At 45.5% G+C, this 24,177-nt stretch overlaps 2 protein-coding genes across 11 annotated transcripts in view; both read right to left on the reverse strand.

Annotated features, from left to right (window-relative positions):
* Positions 1–474: 474 nt before the first annotated feature.
* LOC139415350 (transcriptional repressor protein YY1-like) lies at positions 475–4,768 on the reverse strand. 4 transcript variants are annotated; one of them, XM_071163425.1, is made up of 6 exons: positions 4,057–4,693; positions 2,824–2,974; positions 2,479–2,523; positions 2,187–2,247; positions 1,893–2,051; positions 475–1,613 (listed from the first exon to the last, which is right to left on the reverse strand). In XM_071163425.1, exons 1-6 carry the CDS (start codon positions 4,604–4,606, stop codon positions 1,431–1,433), a joined length of 1,149 nt encoding a protein of 382 aa, XP_071019526.1. In that variant the 5' UTR covers positions 4,607–4,693; the 3' UTR covers positions 475–1,430. The 4 variants fall into 4 exon arrangements, with proteins under 4 accessions (XP_071019526.1, XP_071019527.1, XP_071019528.1 ...); XM_071163424.1 differs by having other exon boundaries at positions 482–1,613; positions 2,824–2,986; XM_071163426.1 differs by lacking the exon at positions 2,479–2,523 and having other exon boundaries at positions 2,824–2,986; positions 4,057–4,768.
* Positions 4,769–5,806: 1,038 nt separating this feature from the next.
* The window catches only part of LOC139415658 (ena/VASP-like protein), a 65,138-nt gene continuing 46,767 nt past the window's right edge, over positions 5,807–24,177 (reverse strand). For 3 of the 7 annotated variants that reach the window (XM_071163777.1, XM_071163775.1, XM_071163771.1), the window contains exons 4-13: positions 17,338–17,404; positions 14,432–14,496; positions 13,961–14,241; positions 13,419–13,525; positions 13,189–13,228; positions 13,022–13,076; positions 10,564–10,624; positions 7,290–7,350; positions 7,137–7,194; positions 6,722–6,873 (exon numbers count right to left, since the gene is read on the reverse strand). In XM_071163777.1, the coding sequence (XP_071019878.1) occupies positions 6,836–6,873; positions 7,137–7,194; positions 7,290–7,350; positions 10,564–10,624; positions 13,022–13,076; positions 13,189–13,228; positions 13,419–13,525; positions 13,961–14,241; positions 14,432–14,496; positions 17,338–17,404 (833 nt within the window). In that variant the 3' untranslated portion in view covers positions 6,722–6,835. Of the gene's footprint in view, positions 6,874–7,136; positions 7,195–7,289; positions 7,351–10,563; positions 10,625–13,021; positions 13,077–13,188; positions 13,229–13,418; positions 13,526–13,960; positions 14,242–14,431; positions 14,497–17,337; positions 17,405–24,177 lie in introns of all 7 variants that reach the window. The other 4 variants (XM_071163773.1, XM_071163774.1, XM_071163776.1 and 1 more) reach the window with 4 other exon arrangements.

Consider the following 24,177-nt stretch of genomic DNA (forward strand, 5'->3'; position numbering starts at 1 on the left):
TCTTGAAAACGTGATTGCTGACATGTGGGACTATTATCAGCAGTGCACTATTGAAAAAAAAAAACGAAATATAGTTGGAAGTGGAATGGGATTATTCCTTCAATCCCTATACACTTGTGGAGATCAGCGGTGTTAGTATTATGGCAATAGCACCACCTTGCCCTTTGATAGACTAGGTGGAAGTTTCACCATATTGCTTATACCAATAAATCAGATCTCCAGAAGTGCACAGGGGTCAATTTAGGATTGAGCCCATGTCTCCAGTATTATGCAAGCAATATGTTTTTTTTAAACCACACTTACGAGAAACACTCCGGGCTCACATCAGGGGATCTATTCACTAGGAAACAAACAGGGAGGGACCTACCTGAATTTGCCCCCCCCCCCAAAAAAAACTTGTTTTAATTGCAAATGCAACATTTTGGACTAATGATTACACCCCAGGCCTAGAAAAGGAATGAGAAAAGTAAAAAATGGATTTGGGATGACCGTTTTATTGTGGGCCATTGAAATACATGGGTGTAAATATCAACAAAGAAAGTTCATGGTTGACGGACGCCTGTACATTACATTCTAAAAAGAAACTGATGGTCACGTTGGCGATTTCATTTGATGTGTTTCAGTATTCCAACATAGACAGGCTTGCAGTGAATCAACGGTAGGGACACGTTTCTCTGCAAGGGGACAATCCATATAAAAGAAAGCAACTCATGACTAAAAGTTAAATTGGTTAACACTTTTAAATCACACCTCTATCAAGGTCTACATCATTTCAATACAGCCATACAATACAGGTATACAATATTTTTTTAATGGTTAGAAGGAATACAACCAAAAGTAGGGATGAATATGCAAACCAAAACTTTTTTACAGAAAATACTATTTGAAGCTATGTGATGGTACAGTAAGTCTTGTCTGAGGGACTATCATATGGTAAGCGGATCTCAATAATAATCACAAATTGTCTTACTGAACATATCCCAAAATAAGTGTACAATATGCACACTTGGAGAAATAGAAAATTAAAAGCTATGCAGTAGATATGAAGACCGGTCAGTGGAAATTCATTTAAAGTGGGAAAACAAACAGATTGCTCCCTCCCTCTCGCAGCTCCATTGTAGAAAGAATAGTCTCTGATGTTTGTCCACGAGTTCCATATTTCTGGCAACAACACGATGCCACTATGAAGGGAGGAGAGAGAGGGGGGTGGGAGGAGGGTTTATTATTTTTCCAAGAGTGCCGCTGTACTTTAGTCAGCCTATCCAATAGGAGAAGAGGGGGGGAGAATTTCAGTACCTTCTGAATTTCTTTAGTCTTTATTCTTCTCCCCCCCCCCCCCCCCCATTTGTTTCTTTCCTCAAAGGAAGTTGACGTGTGGTGTCATTAAGATGCTGCTGTGGGGGTGGGATTTGGGGCAGGTCGGAGGGCTCTCATTGGTTGTTTTTAGCTTTGGCGTGTGTGAGGATGTGAGACTTGAGGTTGGTTGACTGGGCAAACTTCTTATTGCAGCCGTCGAAGGGGCATACGTAGGGCCGGTCTCCGGTGTGGATACGAACGTGTGTGCGCAGGTTAAAGTCCAGAGAAAACCTCTTCCCACAGCCCTCAAAAGTACACTGCACACAGAAAGGAGACCATGGATGGACAACAAGAAACATTTATTAGGATATACGAATTAATAGTAAGTGTGTGCAGTTAAATTCTGTGCTCAACATGCATTAGTCTTTTTGGGCCATTGTCCTAGCAAAATGTACGCAGATCCTCAATGCAAGTTAAGGGACTTATTTTAAATTTGTGAATAAACCCTGCGGCAAAAATGTTACACTACAGTGTCAAACACAGAGTACTTGGGAGGGTTTCTCCTTTATGTGAGTGTGTGTGTCTGGGTATTGTACCTGGAAGGGTTTCTCCCCTGTGTGAACGAGTTGGTGGCGTTTGAGTTTAGAGCTCTCTACGAAGGCCTTGCCACACTCGGCACAGACGTGCACGCGAGGCCCGTGGGTGTGGAGATGCTTCCTCATCGCCGAGTTGTCCCTGAACATCTTAGTACAGCCCTGAGTGAGAGAGTTCCGTTATTGAGCCATGTGGGACGCCTTACGGTTCAATGGGGACCAAGACAACTGTCAAGTCGGGCATAAACTGAGAAAGAGACCGGGTAGGAAAGATAGTGCTGGAAACTGACTACTTACTTTATGAGGGCAGGCTATCGTCCTGGGAGCGTCATCTTCTTTTATCTTCCTCGGCTTCATCCTGAGAAAACATCAGATATGGAGGTAACTTTCATCCTATTGCATTCACAGGAAACAGAACTCAAATAATGTTGCCCATATACAAAATTCAAGTAACCATGTTCAATTGCTAACCAAATAATATAAACCAGCACCCATGGAAGAGTTTCAGCATGGCTGAAACAGCCGGTTTCCTCCTTTCACTGTGTCCAGGTGCTCTGTGTCAGTGCGTGGGTTGAAGTCTAGAACTTACCGCACTGGGCTCTGACCATAGGGACCCGCAGAGTTACTGAAGGGGCTAAGAACACAACATCCAAACGGGAGTCAGAAAGAGCTCATCACTCCCTTTAGGAAGGAGATTAGGCTATATACCTCCGACATCTACTACAGGAAAGCTGCCACATCAAAGTGCTACCTTCCAAGACTTGAGTAGCCAGGCAACATGAAGAGAATCACAAATCCTGGCATCTTGCTAAATACCACTTTACAAGGTGTGCCACAATTATTTGTGTGTCAGAGCTTAGACTATGCAATAGTTGTGTGTGTTCATTGTATATATCCTTGATGGACAGGTGAGTTTAAACAGACAGACACTGACCTGGCGAACTCTGCCAGCTGTTTGGGGTCTGACAGGTCAATGCCAGGTATCCCTCCAGGGGGCAGCTTCTTCCCAGTCATGTATTCAGAGTAGTCCGGAGGGGAATTGTCACCAATGATCTGTTCTTCAACAACCGACTCATGGTCGATGTCTTTTTTGTCATCTAGGATACAATGCAGGGACTTAACCGAAAATAGCCTTACAAGACCGGGGTACACCATCACAGTTTGAAAACAGTCATGTTAACAACAATACTGCAGCAATATTTCTAGACAGTGTACCTAGTCTGGCTGTGTTATTACCAAAAGTAAATACAATGTATACAATCATGCATCACCTTGATCCCCCTGCACCAGCCCAAATAATGTCTAGCCCTGATGGTAGTCGCATATTTATTTTTTGTAGCCACATTATAATGGGTTTACTAGCACGCGAACAGGGGACTATAATTCTAATGTATCAATCATGCATAATCCAAATGCGGATACACTTTGCTCATGCAATACTGGGGTCTTCGTGTTTAGGAACGTCTTACTTGTGTTGGAAACTCGCTAGCTGTAACTTATAGAACATTTGTTAACAGTAACAGAGCTAATATATATATATATATATATTTTTTTAAAGCTAGCTAACGTTAGCTGGTTATGCAGACGAAGTGTGTGCATCAATGCGTGGGCGTAGACTAGAAATGTGATTCGTTTTTAAGCAAACAAATATATTTGCCCAGCTATTTAAAATCTAAGTTAAAACTCAACTGGTGCTAAATTACAGGGTTACTGATCTAGATAATCACGGAGGCAGCTAACTAATTGTCCGCATAGCCAACTAGCTAGTTAACCGAGTGGAAAATAGCTAGCTGGCTACGCCACCGCGGCCTAGTCTCTGGAGCCAACAGCGCGCTTGCTCCCCCAACCGCCGCCATCTTCGCCCCGCCGCTCTATCGCCATTTTTTCGGGCCGCCATACTGGTTCTCGGGGAACATGGCGGCGCCCATCAACATCTAAAAACATGGCCTCCCTTCATAACAAAAACATTTCAACCTAACCGACAGGCAATTCTGCACCGAAAACAACTCAAAGTGATCCCGACCGTGGCCTGGTGAACTACCCGAGGAAATAGACTGGTGCAGAAGGACAACGCCCTGCAACAAGGCCCCTTGCACAGGCTAACGAACAATGCCGGGAGCGAGATACACTTTTCGAATTAACAGATTACATACAACCGACCACTTACCCGAAGCCCACATTGTAACAGAGAATTCCCCCTCCAGAGTCTTTATTTGCACCTGCTTCTGTTCCCATTTTCTACCGCTTGCTTCTGCAGCACCCAAATAGCTCTTTTTCCCCGCTTTCTTGCCACTGCCGCCTCCCCCTCTCTTCATCCGACCCACCGAGCTTTTCCCGGCAACAGTCACCAGAGTCTGTTCGATGTACTCGTCTTCGACGCCGGGTGCTGGGACGGGGATGAGGATTTGATCCTCGTAACTCCCGTCCGCATGCATATCCGAATCATCCCCGCCAACAACCTCCTCTCTTGTCTGCACTAGGATCACTTCTTGATGGTGGTGGTGGATCGAATTCGGGTCGTCTGATACCAGCGGCTGAAGTGCTATCATCGGCTGGTCATCATCATCGTCCTCGTCTTCGTCGTCTTCTTCCCCGACCACCGTAGTCTCTATAGTCTCCACTGGTATCGTTTCCACCTCTATCTCGTGCAACTCCACTATTTCGGCCGGCATCTCCGAGCCGTCCGCCTCAATATACAGCGTATCGCCGGATGCCATGTTGAATTCCGCCAGCTTGCTTCTCACGCACCCTGTGCTGTGTTCGTTTGCCCAACAAACACACCCCCTGTTCCGTTTCTCTCTCTCTACGATAACGCAAATAGCTATCTAACTCAATTCCGTCCCACACCACCAATTCCCGTCGCCACTATGCCCCCCCCCAAAAAACATCGCGAGACTTCTGGAACAGGGTGTCTGGTGAGGGATATGTTTAGACCAAAAATTAAATGAATCACATATGAATTAATAAATTAATGGCTTGGTGAATATTTTTTGGGTTGCTAAAACATGAAGGGCCACAAAGGCTTTGACCAACTCACTGCTATGCGTAATGCAACATAAGACTTAAATAGTTTTCTCAATGCAGAAAATGACTATTTCATAGAGAGAGGTTTCCCAAACTCAGTCCTGGGGCACCCCAAAGGAGCATGTTTGGTTTTTTGCCCTAGCACTACATAGCTGATTCAAATAATCAAAGCTTTATGATGAGTTGGTTATTTGAATCAGCTGTGTTATGATAGGGCTAAAAATAAAATATGCACCCAGGGGGGGGGGGGGGGGGGCCCAGCACCGAGTTTGGGAAGCCCTGGTCGAGAAGCGGCCACCTCCAATACCCACGGGTATTTGGTCCATCTAATCCTATATATGTACTTCATACCGTTTCATATACTTCTTGAATATTACCCTACACATCCAAAGGGAAATACTGCCCTTGATTTATGTTTGTTGGGTTTTCTACAAATACACCTTTACTGTAAAGTAGGTTACTCTATATACAGCAGCTGGTCTTTGACCTCTTTCCTAATCTGACCTCCAGATGGCGGTATATACATGGGGACAAAATCCACATTCCAGACAGTATATTGTATTGTCTCTTGTGGTGCAGTCATGTATCTGCAATACCTATCCTGCCTACTGCCTGCAAGAGTCTATTCTTATCAGGATCTCCTTTATGTAGAGAATCATTCAACCCTATACATTGCACTGTTCTAAATTGATCCCCAATGAATTCGAACCCAGGATAGTATTATGTGTTGTTACAAAGTGAAACTGAAAGGAACCGATAGACCAAATGATGTACATAGTGGCCCATAGTGTATGAATACACAGTCTGACTAGGTGAATACTTGAGAATGAACACTGAATCAAGCAGTTAATCAAGCAGAAATAAATAAAAAAAAACAGACAAAACTCTCACAATCAGACCACTTCTTGTATCCAAGACATTGTTCACAGTTTTATTTGAATTCATTTTTAATGTAGTGTGTGTCGTTTTAAAAATTTTAAACCAGGAAGCACTTGGTCATAAAGGTAAATAATACAACGAACAATACTTATTCTTGCAGCCAATAAACAGTTTTAACAACATCATCACAAATACTCTGGTGTATTGATGTCTTCCTTTTCATAAGATTGCAATATCCAAAGAGCAATAGTTTATATACCACCCTCCCTTTCAGGTTAAAGACCTGTTTTTAAAAATCTTTCAGTCAGTGATTCCACACACACACACACACACACACACACACACGCAACTGTGTTGGCGAAAAAGGATACAAAACTCTTCAAAAAATCTCAAGGTCAGGTCATGAGAAAGAAATCCGTATGTGCTTATTATTGTATTTTAAAACAAAACCAAAAGGAAAAAAAAATACAATATAAAATATAAAAGGCTGACATAAAATGATGTGTTATTATTATCATCATCCATATCATTATCATGATTATTTTGTCATTTTTACTATTGCCATCACTTAAACTACAGCGATTCATGCTCACACCATTACATCTACAATAATAAAAATAATAGTCAAAATAATGACAATGGTAGTAATAATAACCCCAAACAACATATTTTTTAAAACAAAACAATAAACTCCTAAAAAAAAACAAGAGGTTACTTCATTGAATTGAATAAATGTTGCCTTTTAGACTGGGAAAAAGAACAGCAAAAACATGGGTTACCGATGGACAGATCGAAGGGAAAAAGAGAGAGAAAACCTAAACCAAAGAAACAGAGAAAAGCAGTGAGAGTGTCCATCCGTCCTATTCTTCCAAACCAAACGTAACATTCCTGTAGTCTTACAGCAACATTGTTACGTTGCTACAACATCACAGCAATGTACAATAAATAAAAGGCCGTAGTCCGGGCCTTTGATCCTCTCCTTGCTTCCTAACAGTAGTTGGCGTGGGGGGCGATGGTTCCAAAAGCTGGGGTCACATGAAAGATTATGTCGTACTGATTCTGCTCAGTTCTTGTCTAATGGCTGGAAGAGAGAAGTGACACACACGAGGAGTGTTACAGGCCATGTCATAAACATAAAAAGGTGCTGTCAAAGCCCAATAATAGTATATTAGCATTATGAGTTACAGTTTCTCTGTTTCTGATGCTCTCTGGTGGATAATGCGTCTCACTTCTCCCTCTCTAACAATAACAAGCACATTTGATCAGGTACAAACGTATGTGTAGGAAACTACACTCAATTTCCCATGGAGACATTCTCTGGCGAGGTGAGTGAGGATGACGTACCATCAATGATCTCATCCTTCACCTTGTGCAACTCACGAACGACTTCTTCCAAGATTTCCTGTTTCAAGGACAAACGAGTTAAGGATAACAGGTATAATACCTCTTCAGATTTACAAAGCGCATGTGCCACTGACTGATTGCAGGCCACCTTACCTGCTTCATTCTGTCAAAGTCTAAGGCGTCTGTGTCGCTGCTACTCCCCACAGGCCGTACCCTACAGAAACGTAAAACACTCTGACAGTTACACCCTTCATTATATCACTGGTATTTCAATGTATTTACTTGACAAATGCACACAGAGCGAACATGCAAGAGAAAAGCAAGTGCACATATAAGGCGTTACGTGTACCGAGGGAAACATGTACAGTCATTTACACAGCTGAACAGGCAATCCCTTGATTCAAATCAAATACAATTGTATTAGTCAGATGTGCCAAATACAACAGGTGTAGCCCTTACAGTGAAATGCTTACTTACGAGCCCCTAACCAACAATGCAGTTTAAAAAAATACGGATAAGAATAATAAATAGAAGTAACAAGTAATTAAAGAGCTCCAGTAAAATAACAATAGCGAGACTATATGCAGGGGGGTACCGGTACAGAGTCAATGTGCGGGGGGGCACCGGTTAGTTGAGGTAGTATGTACATGTAGGTAGAGTTATTAAAGTGACTATGCATAGATGACAACAGAGAGTAGCAGTGGTGGAAAGAGGAAGGGGGGGGAGGCTGCAAATAGCCTGGGTAGCCATTTGATTAGATGTTCAGGAGTCTTATGGCTTGGGAGTAGAAGCTGTTTAGAAGCCTCTTGGACCTAGACTTGGCGCTCCGGTATCGCTTGCCGTGCGGTAGCAGAGAGAACAGTCTATGATGAGGGTGGCTGGAGTATTTGACCATTTTTAGGGCCTTCCTCTGACACTGACTGGTATAGAGGTCCTGCATGACAGGAAGCTTGGCCCCAGTGATGTACTAGGCCAGTCGCGCTACCCTCTATAGCGCCTTGCGGTCGGAGGCCGCGCAGTTGCCATACCAGGCAGTGATGCAACCAGTGCTCTCGATGCTGCAGCTGTAGAACCTTTTGAGGATCTGAGGACCCATGCCATATCGTTTCAGTCTCCTGAGGGGGAATAGATTTTGTCGTGCCATCTTCAAGACTGTCTTGGTGTGCTTGGACCATGTTAGTGTGTTGGTGATGTGGACACCAAGGTACTTGAAGCTCTCAACCTGCTCCACTGCAGCCGCGGTGATGAGAATGGGGGCGTGCTCTGTCCTCTTTTTCCTGTAGTCCACTATCATCTCTTTTGTTTTGATCACGTTGAGGGAGAGGTTGTTATTCTGGCACCACCAGGCCAGGTCTCTGACCTCCTCCCTATAGGCTGTCTTGTCGTTGTCGGAAATCAGGCCTACCACTGTTGTGTCATCGGCAAACTTAATGATGGTGTTGGAGTCGTGCCTGGCCATGCAGTCATGAGTGAACAGGAAGTACAGGAGGGGACTGAGCACGCAACACTGAGGGGCCCCTGTGTTGAGGATCAGCGTGGCAGATGTGTTGTTACCTACCCTTACCACGTGGGGGCGGCCCATCAGGAAGTCCAGGATCCAGTTGCAGAGGGAGGTGTTTAGTCCCAGCGTCTTTAGCTTATTGTTGAGCTTTGAGGGCACTATGGTGTTGAATGCTGTCAGAGCAGCTCACAGATCACTGCACCTGTACATAGCCCATCTGTAAACAGCCCATCTATCTACCTACCACATCCCCATACAGTATTTATGTATTTATCTTGCTCCTTTGCACCCCAGTATCTCTACTTGCACATTCATCTTCTGCACATCTACCATTCCAGTGTTTTAATTGCTATATTGTAATTACTTTGCCACCATGGCCTATTTATTGCCTTAACTCCCTTATCTTATCACATTTACACTCACTGTACATAGACTTTTTGTTTTCTTTTTTTCTACTGTATTATTGGCTATGTTTTGTTTACTCCATGTGTAACTCTGTGTTGTTGTATGTGTCAAATTGCTATGCTTTATCTTGGCCAGGTCGCAGTTGCAAATGAGAACTTGTTCTCAACTAGCCTACCTGGTTAAATAAAGGTGAAATAAAATACATGTAAAAAATGCTGAGCTGTGGTCAATGAATAGCATTCTCACATACGTGTTCCTTTTGTCCTGGTGGGAAAGGGCAGTGTGGAGTGCAATACAGAATGCATCATCTGTTGATCTGTTGGGGCGGTAAATTGGAGTGGGTCTAGGGTTTCTGGGATAATGGTGTTGATGTGAACCATGACCAGCCTTTCAAAGCACTTCATGGCTACAGACGTGAGTGCTACGGGTCTGTAGTCATTTAGGCAGGTTACCTTAGTGTTTTTGGGCACAGGCACTATGGTGGTCTGCTTAAAACATGTTGGTATTACAGACTCGGACAGGGAGAGGTTGAAAATGTCAGTGAAGACACTTGCCAGTTGATCAGCGCATGCTCGCAGTATTCCGTCTGGCCCTGCGGCCTTGTGAATGTTGACCTGTTTAAAGGTCTTGCTCACATCGACTGCGGAGAGCATGATCACACAGTTGTCCGGAACAGCTGGTGCACACATGCATGTTTCAGTGTTATCTGCCTCGAAGCGAGCATAGAATTAGTTTAGCTCGTCTGGTAGGCTCACTGGGCAGCTCTCGGCTGTTCTTCCCTTTTTAGTCTGTAACGGTTAGCAAGCCCTGCCACAGCCGACGAGCGTCAGAGCCGGTGTAGTACGATTCGATCTTAGTCCTGTATTGATGCTTTGCTTGTTTGATGGTTCGCCCGAGGGCATAGCGGGATTTCTTATAAGCTTCCGGGTTAGAGGTCCATTCCTTGAAAGCGGCAGCCCTAGCCTTTAGCTCAGTGCGGATGTTGCCTGTAATCCATGGCTTCTGGTTGGGGTATGTACGTACGGTCACTGTGGGGACGACGTCATCGATGCACATATTGATGAAGCCAATGCCTGATGCGGTATATTCCTCAATGCCATCGAAGGAATCCCAGAACATATTCCAGTCTGTGCTAGCAAAACAGTCCTGTAGCTTAGAATCTGCTTCATCTGACCACTTTTTTTTATTGATCGAGTCACTGGTGCTTCCTGCTTTAATTTTTGCTTGTAATCAGGAATCAGGAGGGTAGAATTATGGTCAGATTTTCCAAATGGAGGGCGAGGGAGAGCTTTGTATGCGTCTCTGTGTGTCGAGTAAAAGTGGTCCAGAGTTTTTTTCCCTCTGGTTGAACAAGTTTCCCTGCATTAAAGTCCCCGGCTACTAGGAGCGCCACCTCTGGGTGAGCATTTTCTTCTTTGCTTATGGCGGTATACAGCTCATTCAATGCTGTCTTAGTGCCAGCCTTGTTGATTAATTACGAGATGTATGTTGACAGACTGACTGAGTCCCTCAGGTTCTCACCTTGACACCAGTGATGACCTCTCGGCAGAGTTGGCTCTGTCCCATGGCTTCTTCCCTCCTTCTGAGAGGGAAGGAGAAGAGAAGACAGGGGTCAGGTGATGGAAAACCTTACCTAAACATGTCAATTGTATTGTTTCTATACAGCATACATTGTGTTGTTCTTGTGTCGTACAGTATACATTGTGTTGTTCTTGTGTAGTACAGTATACAGTGCCTTGCGAAAGTATTCGGCCCCCTTGAACTTTGCGACCTTTTGCCACATTTCAGGCTTCAAACATAAAGATATAAAACTGTATTTTTTTGTGAAGAATCAACAACAAGTGAGACACAATCATGAAGTGGAACGACATTTATTGGATATTTCAAACTTTTTTAACAAATCAAAAACTGAAAAATTGGGCGTGCAAAATTATTCAGCCCCCTTAAGTTAATACTTTGTAGCGCCACCTTTTGCTGCGTTTACAGCTGTAAGTCGCTTGGGGTATGTCTCTATCAGTTTTGCACATCGAGAGACTGACATTTTTTCCCATTCCCTCTTGCAAAACAGCTTGAGCTCAGTGAGGTTGGTTGGAGAGCATTTGTGAACAGCAGTTTTCAGTTCTTTCCACAGATTCTCGATTGGATTCAGGTCTGGACTTTGACTTGGCCATTCTAACACCTGGATATGTTTATTTTTGAACCATTCCATTGTAGATTTTGCTTTATGTTTTGGATCATTGTCTTGTTGGAAGACAAATCTCCGTCCCAGTCTCAGGTCTTTTGCAGACTCCATCAGGTTTTCTTCCAGAATGGTCCTGTATTTGGCTCCATCCATCTTCCCATCAATTTTAACCATCTTCCCTGTCCCTGCTGAAGAAAAGCAGGCCCAAACCATGATGCTGCCACCACCATGTTTGACAGTGGGGATGGTGTGTTCAGGGTGATGAGCTGTGTTGCTTTTACGCCAAACATAACGTTTTGCATTGTTGCCAAAAAGTTCAATTTTGGTTTCAGCTGACCAGAGCACCTTCTTCCACATGTTTGGTGTGTCTCCCAGGTGGCTTGTGGCAAACTTTAAACAACACCTTTTATGGATATCTTTAAGAAATGGCTTTCTTCTTGCCACTCTTCCATAAAGGCCAGATTTGTGCAATATACGACTGATTGTTGTCCTATGGACAGAGTCTCCCACCTCAGCTGTAGATCTCTGCAGTTCATCCAGAGTGATCATGGGCCTCTTGGCTGCATCTCTGATCAGTCTTCTCCTTGTATGAGCTGAAAGTTTAGAGGGACGGCCAGGTCTTGGTAGATTTGCAGTGGTCTGATACTCCTTCCATTTCAATATTATCGCTTGCACAGTGCTCCTTGGGATGTTTAAAGCTTGGGAAATCTTTTTGTATCCAAATCCGGCTTTAAACTTATTCACAACAGTATTTCGGACCTGCCTGGTGTGTTCCTTGTTCTTCATGATGCTCTCTGCGCTTTTAACGGACCTCTGAGACTATCACAGTGCAGGTGCATTTATACGGAGACTTGATTACACACAGGTGGATTGTATTTATCATCATTTGTCACGATTCTTCAAAATCGAACCCAGAAGCAGACCAGGACAAGGAGAGTAGGAAGAAGGTGAGTATTTATTTACAAGTGAATGTGAATGGGTAGATATATCCAGGTGGCGTAGCGGGTAGCGGTGGTGAGTTGATGGGAGTAAATAGGTGGATCCAATGGGAAAGCGGAATCCTCCGACGACCAGGCGGGAATGGGGTAAATGATCCGGGTGAGTAACTGAAGACAGAACAAACGGAGGTAAGTTCAAGGCAAGCAATACGTAACAAACAACAAAACAAATTCTATCCAACTTGAGGCTGATACTCTGGCACAACATACTGTTCATGGCTAACGATCCGGCAGGGAATGGATGTCAGGTCCGGGCTTATGAAGAGGAGAGATGATGATCAGGACCAGGTGTGCAGATAGCTGATGGGATACAGGTGCGGGTAATCAGAAACCCCAACTGGCTACATTGCCCGGCAACCAGACAGGGTGCGTTCCAGGACGCCGGAAAAAACTCTCCAGGACAGAACATAGGCAAAAAACAGACTCAAGAAACGGGATTCGTGACATCATTAGTCATTTAGGTCAACATTGGATCATTCAGAGATCCTCACTGAACTTCTGGAGAGAGTTTGCTGCACTGAAAGTAAAGGGGCTGAATAATTTTGCACGCCCAATTTTTCAGTTTTTGATTTGTTAAAAAAGTTGGAAATATCCAATAAATGTCGTTCCACTTCATGATTGTGTCCCACTTGTTGTTGATTCTTCACAAAAAAAATACAGTTTTATATCTTTATGTTTGAAGCCTGAAATGTGGCAAAAGGTCGCAAAGTTCAAGGGGGCCGAATACTCTCGCAAGGCACTGTATATGGTGTTGCATTTGTACTGTATATATTGTATATAGTGTGTATGACTGTAGTACCTGTGGCATTTTGTCCACCCCTGGTGCTGGGTGAAGGGGATCCGTTGGGGTCATCCTGAAAAACAACAGGAGGAAAATGTTGAGGTCAACTAAGGAGAAGTGAGCCATACATTTAATGATGAAAAGAGACATATGTCACTGTTGTATCATCATTCAGCATCACTCACGTTTTGGCTGTCTTCAGGCTTCTCTGATGCTGCTTTCCTTCTGGGGGCAAGAAGAAGCCTCAAGTCAGGCCCTCATTCGGTTTGATATCAAAGTAGTACATTCAATATGGCTGCCGGCCCACTCCACATATGACAGGAAATTATGTTGAATAGAAATGTCTGTTGTGGTGGTTTTAACAATGCTCTGAATAGGAATGTCTGTTCTAGTGTTTCTAACTCTATGCTCTGACCTCCGCGCCAGCAGAGCATTCATCTCCTCCATCAGTCCTCCGCTGCTGCCACTCGACCTGTTGGCATCATTTTTGGCCCCCGATCCTGAAGAGTTAGAGTCCTCAGGCTGGAGAGAGAAGGAAGACACACACACACACAGCGTATGTTTAGGTGAGGATAGAACGGAGTGTGTGACGTCACCTGGTTATAAGAGGCGGAGCACAAGTTAAGGGTCTGAAGGGGCTTCCTTTCCTAGTTCTGCTCCACTGATAGGAAAGAGCTGGGCTTGGTGAACATTGTGCTTTCACCCATCCTCTGTTATGAGATCAGTGCAGATGAAGGAACGAAGAAGAGGAGGTCTTTAGACTTTTGAGATGCACACGCCGTGTGTTTGCCTGGGCCTTTTTGTTACTACTATAACGCTCATTACATCTTTATAAACCCTCATAGGATGCTCTTACATCCCCATGTCTATGACGGTATTGATAGATTGTCTGAGAGGGTAAGTCCATGCACTACTTTATGTTATGTAACATGGTGATTAGTGTGATTGGCATCTTACTCTATTGACGCGGCGCAGTTTGGCTCCAGCGATCATGGCGGCAAGTCCCGTTGGGGCGGGAGCCTCCTCACCCTGTCCCCCTCCACCCATGGGCAGCGGAGGAGGCAGGGGGGGCGGGGGAGCCCCTGCTGAGGGGGGAGGGGGCCCAGGAGGGGGAGGAGGCATAGGGGCACCCAGGGAGGGGGGGCCTCCACCTAAAGAGGAGCCCATGGACATGGGGGGCGGCATGGGGGCTGGGGGGGCTACAGAAAGCACCCCGGGATGGCCCGGGAAAGGAGAGCCTGGTGAAATTGAGAGAGGGCGAGAGAAAGAGAAGAGAGAAAATAAGACTTTGTTTATAGTGTCACATAGTGTCTGACTTTGAAAGGGAGTATGCACTCACATCAGGCCCTTGAGACTGTAAAGACGACCTTTACTTTTAAAACATTTCCATTTCACTGTTCAGTAGGTTGAGTTTAGCGTTTTCCTCACCTGGGTTTGAGGAACGTCGTTCCCTCTCCATGTGGGCCTGCATCTGCTGTTGCTCCATCATCTGCCTGGGGAGACAGCAGACACAGAGTCAGTCAGCCAGCCCACCTCCAATTTATGCCTGTCATAGCACAGTCAGTGAAATAGGCCAACTGAGCCCTATTGCCCCATAGAGCAGGGACATTTGACAAACAGCCAGTGAGTCATACAGCCAGCAGTCCTTCAATTGTATTTATAAACTAGGTGGTTCGAGCCCTGAATGCAGGCTGGCTGAAAGCCGTGGTATAGCAGACCGTATACCACGGGTAACCAGTTTATAATAGCAATAAGGTACCTTGGGGGTTTGGTATCCATAAGAACAGCCCTTAGCCGTGGTATATTGGCCATATACTTATTGCTTAAATGCACCACAGTCAGTTAGCCTACAGTCCTACAGCTCTACAGTTCTCCAGCTGTCCAAGGTCTGGTAAAATGACGGCATGTGGTGGTATACACTGAGCGTACAAAACATTAGGAACACCTTCCCAATATTGAGTTGCACCCCCCTTTGCCCTCAGAACAGCCTCAATTCATCGGGGCATGGACTACAATGTTTCGAAAGCGTTCCACAGGGATGCTGGCCCATGAAGATTCCAAAATTTCCCACAGTTGTGTCAAGTTGGCTGGATGTCCTTCGGGTGGTGGACCCTTCTTGATACATGCGTGAAAAACCCAGCAGCGTTGCAGTTCCTGACACACTCAAACCGGTGCGGCTGTCACCTACTACCATACCCCGTTCAAAGGCACTTCTATCTTTTGTCTTGCCCATCCACCCTCTGAATGGCACACATACACAATCCATGTCTCAAATTGTCTCAAGGCTTCAAAATCCTTCTTTAACCCGTCTCCTCCCCTTCATCTACACTGATTGAAGTGGATTGAATAGTTGACATCAATAAGGGATCATAGATGTCACCTGGATTCACCTGGTCAGTCTCTGTCATGGAAAAAGCAGGTGTTCCTAATGTTTTGTACACACAGTGTCAGTATCCTGTATGTCTGCTTATGTGCAGTAATCAAATAAAATAACATCTTATGTGCAGTACATGGACAAGTAGCGCTATTAACCTCCATGACAAGAGAGATACTCTGTCTGCTGTTCACTATGCTGCAGGCTTTATGAGATTATCCCCCATTTCCACCTCTCTTTTCCCCCTTTCTCTCCTTCTTTACCCACTCTCTATCTCCCCCTCCCTCTCTTCTCCTCTCCCCCCTCTGACGTGAGACACATTTGTTAGAGCTCTGGTCAGAGAGAAACAGAAAGACATATTCGAGACACATATTTCCCCCAGATTACACAGACCCACAAATAATACAAAATAAAATACAATTTTGATAAACTCCCACATCTGTTTGGTGAAATACCACAGCAGCATGATTTGGGACAGGTTGCCACACGAAAAGGACAACCAGTGAAGCACAAACACCATTGTAAATACAACCCATATTTAGTTGTATTTATTTTCCCTTTTGTACTTAAACTATTTGCACATTGTTACAACTCCGCACATAGCCATAATATAACATTTTAAATGTCTCTATTATTTTGAAACTTTTGTGAGTGTAAGGTTTACTGTTCATTTCTGATTCTTTATTTCACTTTTGTTTATTATCTATTTCACTTGCTTTGGCAATGTACACACATGTTTCCCATGCCAATAAAGCCCTTTGAACTGAATTGAGATTGAATTGACAGCAGACAGAGAGAGAAAGAGCACACAGAGAGGAAGTGGAATTTTCCAGCTGCGTGTAATGTTGGAGACGAGATGTGCTGACCCAGCAGCCACAGGTCTGGGAGATACACACTGACTGTTACCACTGGAGGGGGCTCCACACACACACACACACACACACACACACACACACACACACACACACACACACACACACACACACACACACACACACACACACACACACACACACACACACACACACACACACACACGCTCCTGATATTTTCATCTCCACACGGCACAGAGCTGCAGTGCAATCCTGGCTCTTACCACTAGGGGGCGCCTCAGGAGTGTCCTGAGAGGTCGTCACATATCCATAATACAATCCTGTTTGTTCTGTTTCTGCTTTGGCATTTGGAATTGAGATGAAATGATAAGCGGAGCAGAAATAGCTCAGGCAACAAAGGGCTTGTGTAATTCCCTAGGGGGCGTAGAGACAGAGATAGATAGCAGAAACAGCTTGAGTTACTGTACCTCTCTGAATAGGTGCTATGGTGTAATCTAATAGTCCCGGAGCATAATCTCAAGCGCAAATCTGATATTAACGTCTATTCTCCACAATCTGCCGACCGTGATTTAGCACAAATAAGTACTTCCTGTGTTTAGCCGTCATTAAAGCTCCATCATTCTCTTTCCCTCTTTTACTCTCTCTCTCTCTCTCTCTCTCTCTCTCTCTCTCTCTCTCCTCTCTCGCGGTCAGACTCTCTGAGACTCCCGCTCTCTCCCCCCTGTATGTTAATCCTGTGAGGAGACAGAGGGAGAGAGAGAACAGAGGGAGGAGAGGAATAAAAGGTTGATGAGGACAGATGTCTGGCTGGGGATCATGTGGGCAGGGCTGCTGCCTGTTAGCAGACGGAGTCCTGTGTGCAGTCTTTGCTGACAGACTCGCAAAGAACACCGTGTGTTTACTGATCTAATCCTGTCGTTGGGAAATAGTTCTGGGAAGTTCAGTGAATGTGGTGTCTGATGTGTTTCCTGTCTTAGCCATGCTGACATCCAAATAACGAAGCTATACAATGCAGTGATCCTCTCTGTTGCCTGGGTGTTGTGTGAACGTTGTTTCAATGTTGTGTGACTGTCGTGTGGCTGCTTTGTCAATGCTGTGTCTTGTTGCGGGGTACCTCGATGTCTTACCTTGCTCTCTGCACCTCCATCTCATCTGTAGTGGGCCCATTCTGGACTTGGCGCGGGACCGCTGGGCCTGGAAGGAGAGGAGGGAAGGAAGGGAGAGAGAGAAGGGGAGAAAAGACAAGAGATGTTTATTATTGTTTGTATGGTTGGCTTTATTGTTGATGTTGGTGTTCGACGAGAGAGAGAGAGAGAGAGAGAGAGAGAGAGAGAGAGAGAGAGAGAGAGAGAGAATCTTAGTGTGTGTCTCTTATCTACCTGAAAGGTGAGAGGTGTAGACCACTCCCACTTGCATCACAGCTGTCACTCACTCTCTCTTACATCACAAACACATACTCCTGTTACATAGTAGTCTCGTAAATATGACCCTAGGCAACAGCAGTGACTTTCTTCTTAACTCCGATAATAAAAATAATTTAAAAAAATCTTGCGTTTAAGTGAAGTTAGTTGATACAAACTACCCAGCAGACTTGGAACATTCCCAGAACATTAGCTAAGATTCCCATGAAGTTCTGGTTAGGGTTTTATAACAAAATATATACAACATATCCTTGGAATGTTCTCCTAACATTCAGTAAAATGTTGTGCACAACGTCTGTAACAACCTCCACAGAACGTTCCCCGAACGTTCTCATTAGGTTTCCAGGTAATGTAGTAACACAACGTACCAGTAATGTTTCCCCGCCAAACCAAAATTGGTTCTGCGAAAGTTCCCAAAACATTCCTTAGGTTGCGGCAAATGTTCTCATAACACAAAAACTGTCCAGTTATGTTAATGATTATACTGTTACCACAATCAAATGAGACATTCTGGGAACCTTTAAAGAACAGACAAGATGTGTTCTGGGAACGTTCTTGTAACATCAGGTGAAGGTTTTTTGCACCCGAAAAGAAACATTGTGGAATCATCTTCACAACTGGACATGTTATGTGTTTTGGAAAAATATATTTTGTGGTGTCCCCACAATGTAGAAATAAAATGTGTTCTAGGAACATTCTTGCAACATCAGGCGAATGTTTTATACAAACGTTCTATAATCCTCAGCATGACTGGACAGTCTTATGAGGACATTCGACGCGACCTAACAAATGTTCTGGGAACATTCACATAACCACTTTTGGTTTGCTGGGTATCCATTTACAAAATGCACCCATTAAAAAGAACCTGGGTGATCTCCAACTTGCTAGCTGCTATTTAGCATGTCATTCAAACCGATACGGCAGTGACGTAGTTCCTCTATGCCAAACGGACGTTTAGTTTCAGACAGACGCGTTGAGCTGGAACATTGAAACATTGTGGGAGGCAGCCTGGATGTCTAGCGAGACCAGTTACATAGCCCAAGCTTTGCCCGTGTGACTTTGCAAAAAGAGAGGGGGCCTCGCAGTGGTACCAGTTTGACTGGGAATGTGGGGGGGGGGCCTGAATCAAAGGTATTCCTCAAGGCTTGGAGTTTGACACATCACTTATGACCTACGATCTCGTATGTCGTTCGCTACTGCCGGAAGTGTCTCCATAGCAACCCGTGATTGGTTAGAGAGGAGGTTGATGGCTGTGGTTGGTCGAGTTACAGCCAGTGTTCCAAAATAACACACAGCAACAAAGCAACCGGACTCACGATCTCTGGACAGTCACTCTCCATACCGCTCCATACTGCTACCTCATCTCTTATTAATTAGTTATTAATTAGTTATCACACACCTGCCACGCGCACGCGCACGCACGCACGCACGCACACGCACACACACACACACACACACACACACACACACACACACACACACACACACACACACACACACACACACACACACACACTTTGACAACAAAAAGCAAGTACTCAACCGTTTACATCCTAACACAACCATCCACAGTCTGAAAATCCACTACAGGGAGCACACCATAACATACCAACAATATTCACAACAGCCAAACACAACACAACACAACACACATAATCCCTGTATCCACAACAACCCAACAGCTATCTAATATCATTCAGCACTCACATAACAACACACACACACACACACACACACACACACACACACACACACACACACACACACACACACACACACACACACACACACACACACACACACACACACACACACACACACACACACAGTCACTAGTAGTCACAGCACCAAATAGATCTTGCCCAACAAACGCACAACCTCAAACCCAATCAAAATGAAATGAATGTCCACAAACGACTAATATCCACAACGCTCAGTCACCTGAAAACACCTCTCGCTCTCTTTCTCTGTCACACACACACCATGCCACAATCTTAACACATTTTCACACATTCTATGTCACGATTATAACACAGACATACGTACACACAATCCAGTAAGAGTGTGAGAGACAGCCAGCAGCAGTACCTACAGGACATATTGAAGAGGACGAATCGGCTGTGGCAGACACAGAAGCACTGACAGACCCACTCTCTGCTCACCATAGCTCGCCCTGAGCCCTCCTCTTCCTCCATCTCTCTCCTCCTCCTCTGTCTCGCTCACCTGTCCAGGTATCTCTCCTGCCTCACCCACACCATCCCCCTCCTACCCCTCTCGTCTCCAGTATCATCTCTAGTAATCTACACCTCTATGCAGCAGCAGGAGAGCGTGTGCAGGGTAGTTCACCTTTAACGAGGCCCTCCATCTTCCAGAAGCCTGGAGACTGAGAGACTGGCCAGGTGGCTCCATAGACATACATACAATAGACACACGCAGGTCATGGAGATCAGTGAGGCCGTCTGCACCAGGCCTCCAGAACACCAGGGGGCAGGCGTGAGGAATAGTGAGGAGTGGTAAGGGGCCTGAGGTGCTGTGAGGCTCAGGCCTAATCCCAGATCAACCCGTACACCATAGCCACTACACCGACGCCTAATCCCAGATCAACCCGTACACCATAGCCACTACACCGACGCCTAATCCCAGATCAACCTGTACACCATAGCCACTACACCGACACCTAATCCCAGATCAACCCGTACACCATAGCTACTACACCGACGCCTAATCCCAGATCAACCCGTGCACCATAGCCACTACACCGACGCCTAATCCCAGATCAACCCGTACACCATAGCCACTACACCGACGCCTAATCCCAGATCATCCCGTACACCATAGCCACTACACCGACGCCTAATCCCAGATCAACCCGTACACCATAGCCACTACACCGACGCCTAATCCCAGATCAACCCGTACACCATAGCCACTACACCGACGCCTAATCCCAGATCAACCCGTACACCATAGCCACTACACCGACGCCTAATCCCAGATCAACCCGTACACCATAGCCACTACACCGACGCCTAATCCCAGATCAACCCGTACACCATAGCCACTACACCGACGCCTAATCCCAGATCAACCCGTACACCATAGCCATTACACCGACGCCTAATCCCAGATCAACCTGTACACCATAGCCACTACACCGACGCCTAATCCCAGATCAACCCGTACACCATAGCCACTACACCGACGCCTAATCCCAGATCAACCCGTACACCATAGCCACTACACCGACGCCTAATCCCAGATCAACCCGTACACCATAGCCACTACACCGACGCCTAATCCCAGATCAACCAGTACACCATAGCCACTACACCGACGCCTAATCCCAGATCAACCCGTACACCATAGCCACTACACCGACGCCTAATCCCAGATCAACCCGTACACCATAGCCACTACACCGACGCCTAATCCCAGATCAACCCGTACACCATAGCCACTACACCGACACCTAATCCCAGATCAACCCGTACACCATAGCTACTACACCGACGCCTAATCCCAGATCAACCCGTACACCATAGCCACTACACCGACGCCTAATCCCAGATCAACCCGTACACCATAGCTACTACACCGACGCCTAATCCCAGATCAACCCGTACACCATTGCCACTACACCGACGCCTAATCCCAGATCAACCCGTACACCATAGCCACTACACCGACGCCTAATCCCAGATCAACCTGTACACCATAGCCACTACACCGACGCCTAATCCCAGATCAACCAGTACACCATAGCCACTACACCGAAGCCTAATCCCAGATCAACCTGTACACCATAGCCACTACACCGACGCCTAATCCCGACACCATGGCCTACTCCATAGGCACTTGTTTAGACCAGAGAAGATTGAATAGGTGTATCCAATATGGCTGCTACCATATTACTTCCAGGATACCTATCGAATCCATTCAGAGCTCATCATAGGGGCTCGGAGGGAATTGGTGGATTGAGTGTAGGACCTGCTGTTTGGCAGTTCAGTCAGCGGTCAACTGCAACATTCTACAGGCTTAAATGATGATGATGTCAGCATGTTGTCAGCATGTTGTCAGCATGTCAGCATGTTTCACTTTCATCATCTTGTGAGCGAGGTAACGAGTGTGTTTGTTTCAGTAACCCTCTTTCTGAGGTGTAGGCCTAACCCTGTTTGTTGCGCATGAGTGTTCAGTGTGTGTGTGTGTGTGTGTGTGTGTGTGTGTGTGTGTGTGTGTGTGTGTGTGTGTGTGTGGTTTGTATAAGTCTCTCCAAGGACGGCAGAAGAGCCCTTGACATTATGGCGTCTGCTGAGCACACACACAGAGAGAGAGAGAGAGAGACACACATAGGCTTACCGTTGTCTGTGTGTGTGTGTGTGTGTGTGTGTGTGTGGGGGGGGTCTGTGACACTCGGAGACAGAGCAGAGGGGTGGTGGTGTATCTTCTGTCACTGGACCCTCTTTGTTCCCAGTTTGTGTGTGTGTGTGTGTGTGTGTGTGTGTGTGTGTGTGTGTGTGTGTGTGTGTGTGTGTGTGTGTGTGTGTGTGTGTGTGTGTGTGTGTGAGTATGTGTATTCAGCAAAAGAAAAGCGGAGCACTTAAAGACGGGGCCCTGGGGACAACTCCTCAATGACTCATTTTAATTAACAGAGAGGAGGAGAGCAGAGTGAGGATGGAGAAAACACACAGTTACTGTGAGGACTGGGGAGGAGAGGACTCCACTGCCTCCTTCTCTCTGTATCATTCTATTTATATCTCTCTCTCTCACTCTCTCTATGTATAGCTGTGTCTCTCCATCTCCATCTCTCTCTCTCGCTATCTTTCTCTCTCTCTCTATCGCTCTCTCTCTCCCCTTCTATCATTCTCTCTCTATCGCTCTCTCTCCCCCTCTGTCTGTCATTATCTCTCTATCACTCTCTCTGTATAGCTGTCTCTCAATCTCTCTCTCTCTGTCATTCTCTCTCTCTCTATCACTCTCTCTCCCCCTCTTTCATTCTCTCTATCACTCTCTCTGTCATTCTCTCTCTATCGCTCTCTCTCTCCCTCTTTCTATCACTCTCTCTCCCCCTCTCTCCGTCATTCTCTCTCTATCACTCTCTCCCCCTCTATCATTCTCTCTCTATCGCTCTCTCTCTTTCTATCACTCTCTCTCCCCCTCTCTCCGTCATTCTCTCTCTATCGCTCTCTCTCCCCCTCTCTCCGTCATTCTCTCTCTATCACTCTCTCCCCCTCTATCAATCTCTCTCTATCGCTCTCTCTCTTTCTATCACTCTCTCTCCCCCTCTCTCCGTCATTCTCTCTCTATCGCTCTCTCCCCCTCTCTCTGTCCCAGGAGATTATGACACTGCAGTGTGTATGACTGTGCCCGCAGTGTGTGTGTGTGTGTGTTTGTTTGTTAATGTGTACAGTACACTGAATGTGTGTGTGTTTATGAGGGTGTGTGCGTAAATGGGTTAATCTGAGTCCAAAGGGGAAATTAATGTCATCATCTTTAAAGCAAATTAACTCTGTCACCACCGGGGTGAGTTTTGGGGTTCAGTGTGAGGTGATAATCTTAGCCTGACGCCTCTTGATACATTACAACAGGAGCAAAGCATGTGGATATAAAATGAGTTAGATTGGCTGTGTTGTCATGTTATATATCCTGTACTGGGTTCCAGTTGCACATTGCCTCTTGACGCCTTTGCACTGTCAATGGCTCCGTCTATGTCTTGCAATGTATGTGCTCATTTGGCTCTATGCCATGGTTTCAACGTCCACGTGTGAAGTTGTGGAGCACAAGAAATGCAAAGCTAATTCCCGTAAAAGGCCTTAGAGAGAGTGAACTGAGTGACCTTGCTGTGGGTGACCATAGAGAGAACCAGGGGCGCAACTAATATTTTCTCGGATAAACACTCCAAACAGCCTATCCAACCGCTCAGAGGCGTCCACATGGTCCTAAAGCACACCGTTTCCTCGTTTTGTATTACATTCCAAAGATGGGGGGGGGGGGGGGCAAAAATGCAATTTCCCCCCCTCATCCCCAGTGAAAGTTGTGCCCCTGGAAAGAACTATGAGGTTGGTTTTGTGGAGGAACTCTAACAGAATGACAGGACAGTAAATATGGACTGACAGACAGACAGCCCCAGCACTCTGACTCACCTGCATTATTCAAACTGCATTAGAAAAACTAACCTGTCTAGAACCTTTTTCTGCCTCTCAGCCCCTTCATCATTTTAGAGTTAAGTCCATTTTCGAATCAGTCCATTCAGTCGAAGTGGATTGAAATTCCAATCGGAAAATTGGGTCATTGAAAGTAAGTGCCACCCGTTCATACCTCAGATTGACTGAATTGAAATGGAATTGACCTCACCTTGCATGACAGGCTCCCTTTCCCCTCTTGCCATAATTAATGAGATTTACAGTATATAGGGTACAGATGTAGAATCATAATTTGAGCCAGTTTGAAACGGCAGGAAAATAATCCTGAAGCAAGAGGACATGTGAATTATTATGTGGATTATAATTAATGGAACTTTATTGTAGGGGTTGACATTTTTCATTAGGG

The sequence above is a fragment of the Oncorhynchus clarkii genome, chromosome 8 (genome assembly GCF_045791955.1).
Source record: "Oncorhynchus clarkii lewisi isolate Uvic-CL-2024 chromosome 8, UVic_Ocla_1.0, whole genome shotgun sequence".
In the NCBI taxonomy this organism is placed as follows: Eukaryota; Metazoa; Chordata; class Actinopteri; order Salmoniformes; family Salmonidae; genus Oncorhynchus; species Oncorhynchus clarkii.

Excerpts from the sequence above, each read along its gene's own strand:
- LOC139415350 (XM_071163424.1), bottom strand. The coding sequence starts at position 4,606 with ATGGCATCCGGCGATACGCTGTATATTGAGGCGGACGGCTCGGAGATG. Across the intron at positions 2,248-2,478 it reads TATGGTCAGAGCCCAGTGCG|GATGAAGCCGAGGAAGATAA; the intron begins GTAAGTTCTAGA and ends ATGTTTTCTCAG. Across the intron at positions 1,614-1,892 it reads CAGGGGAGAAACCCTTCCAG|TGTACTTTTGAGGGCTGTGG; the intron begins GTACAATACCCA and ends TTCTGTGTGCAG.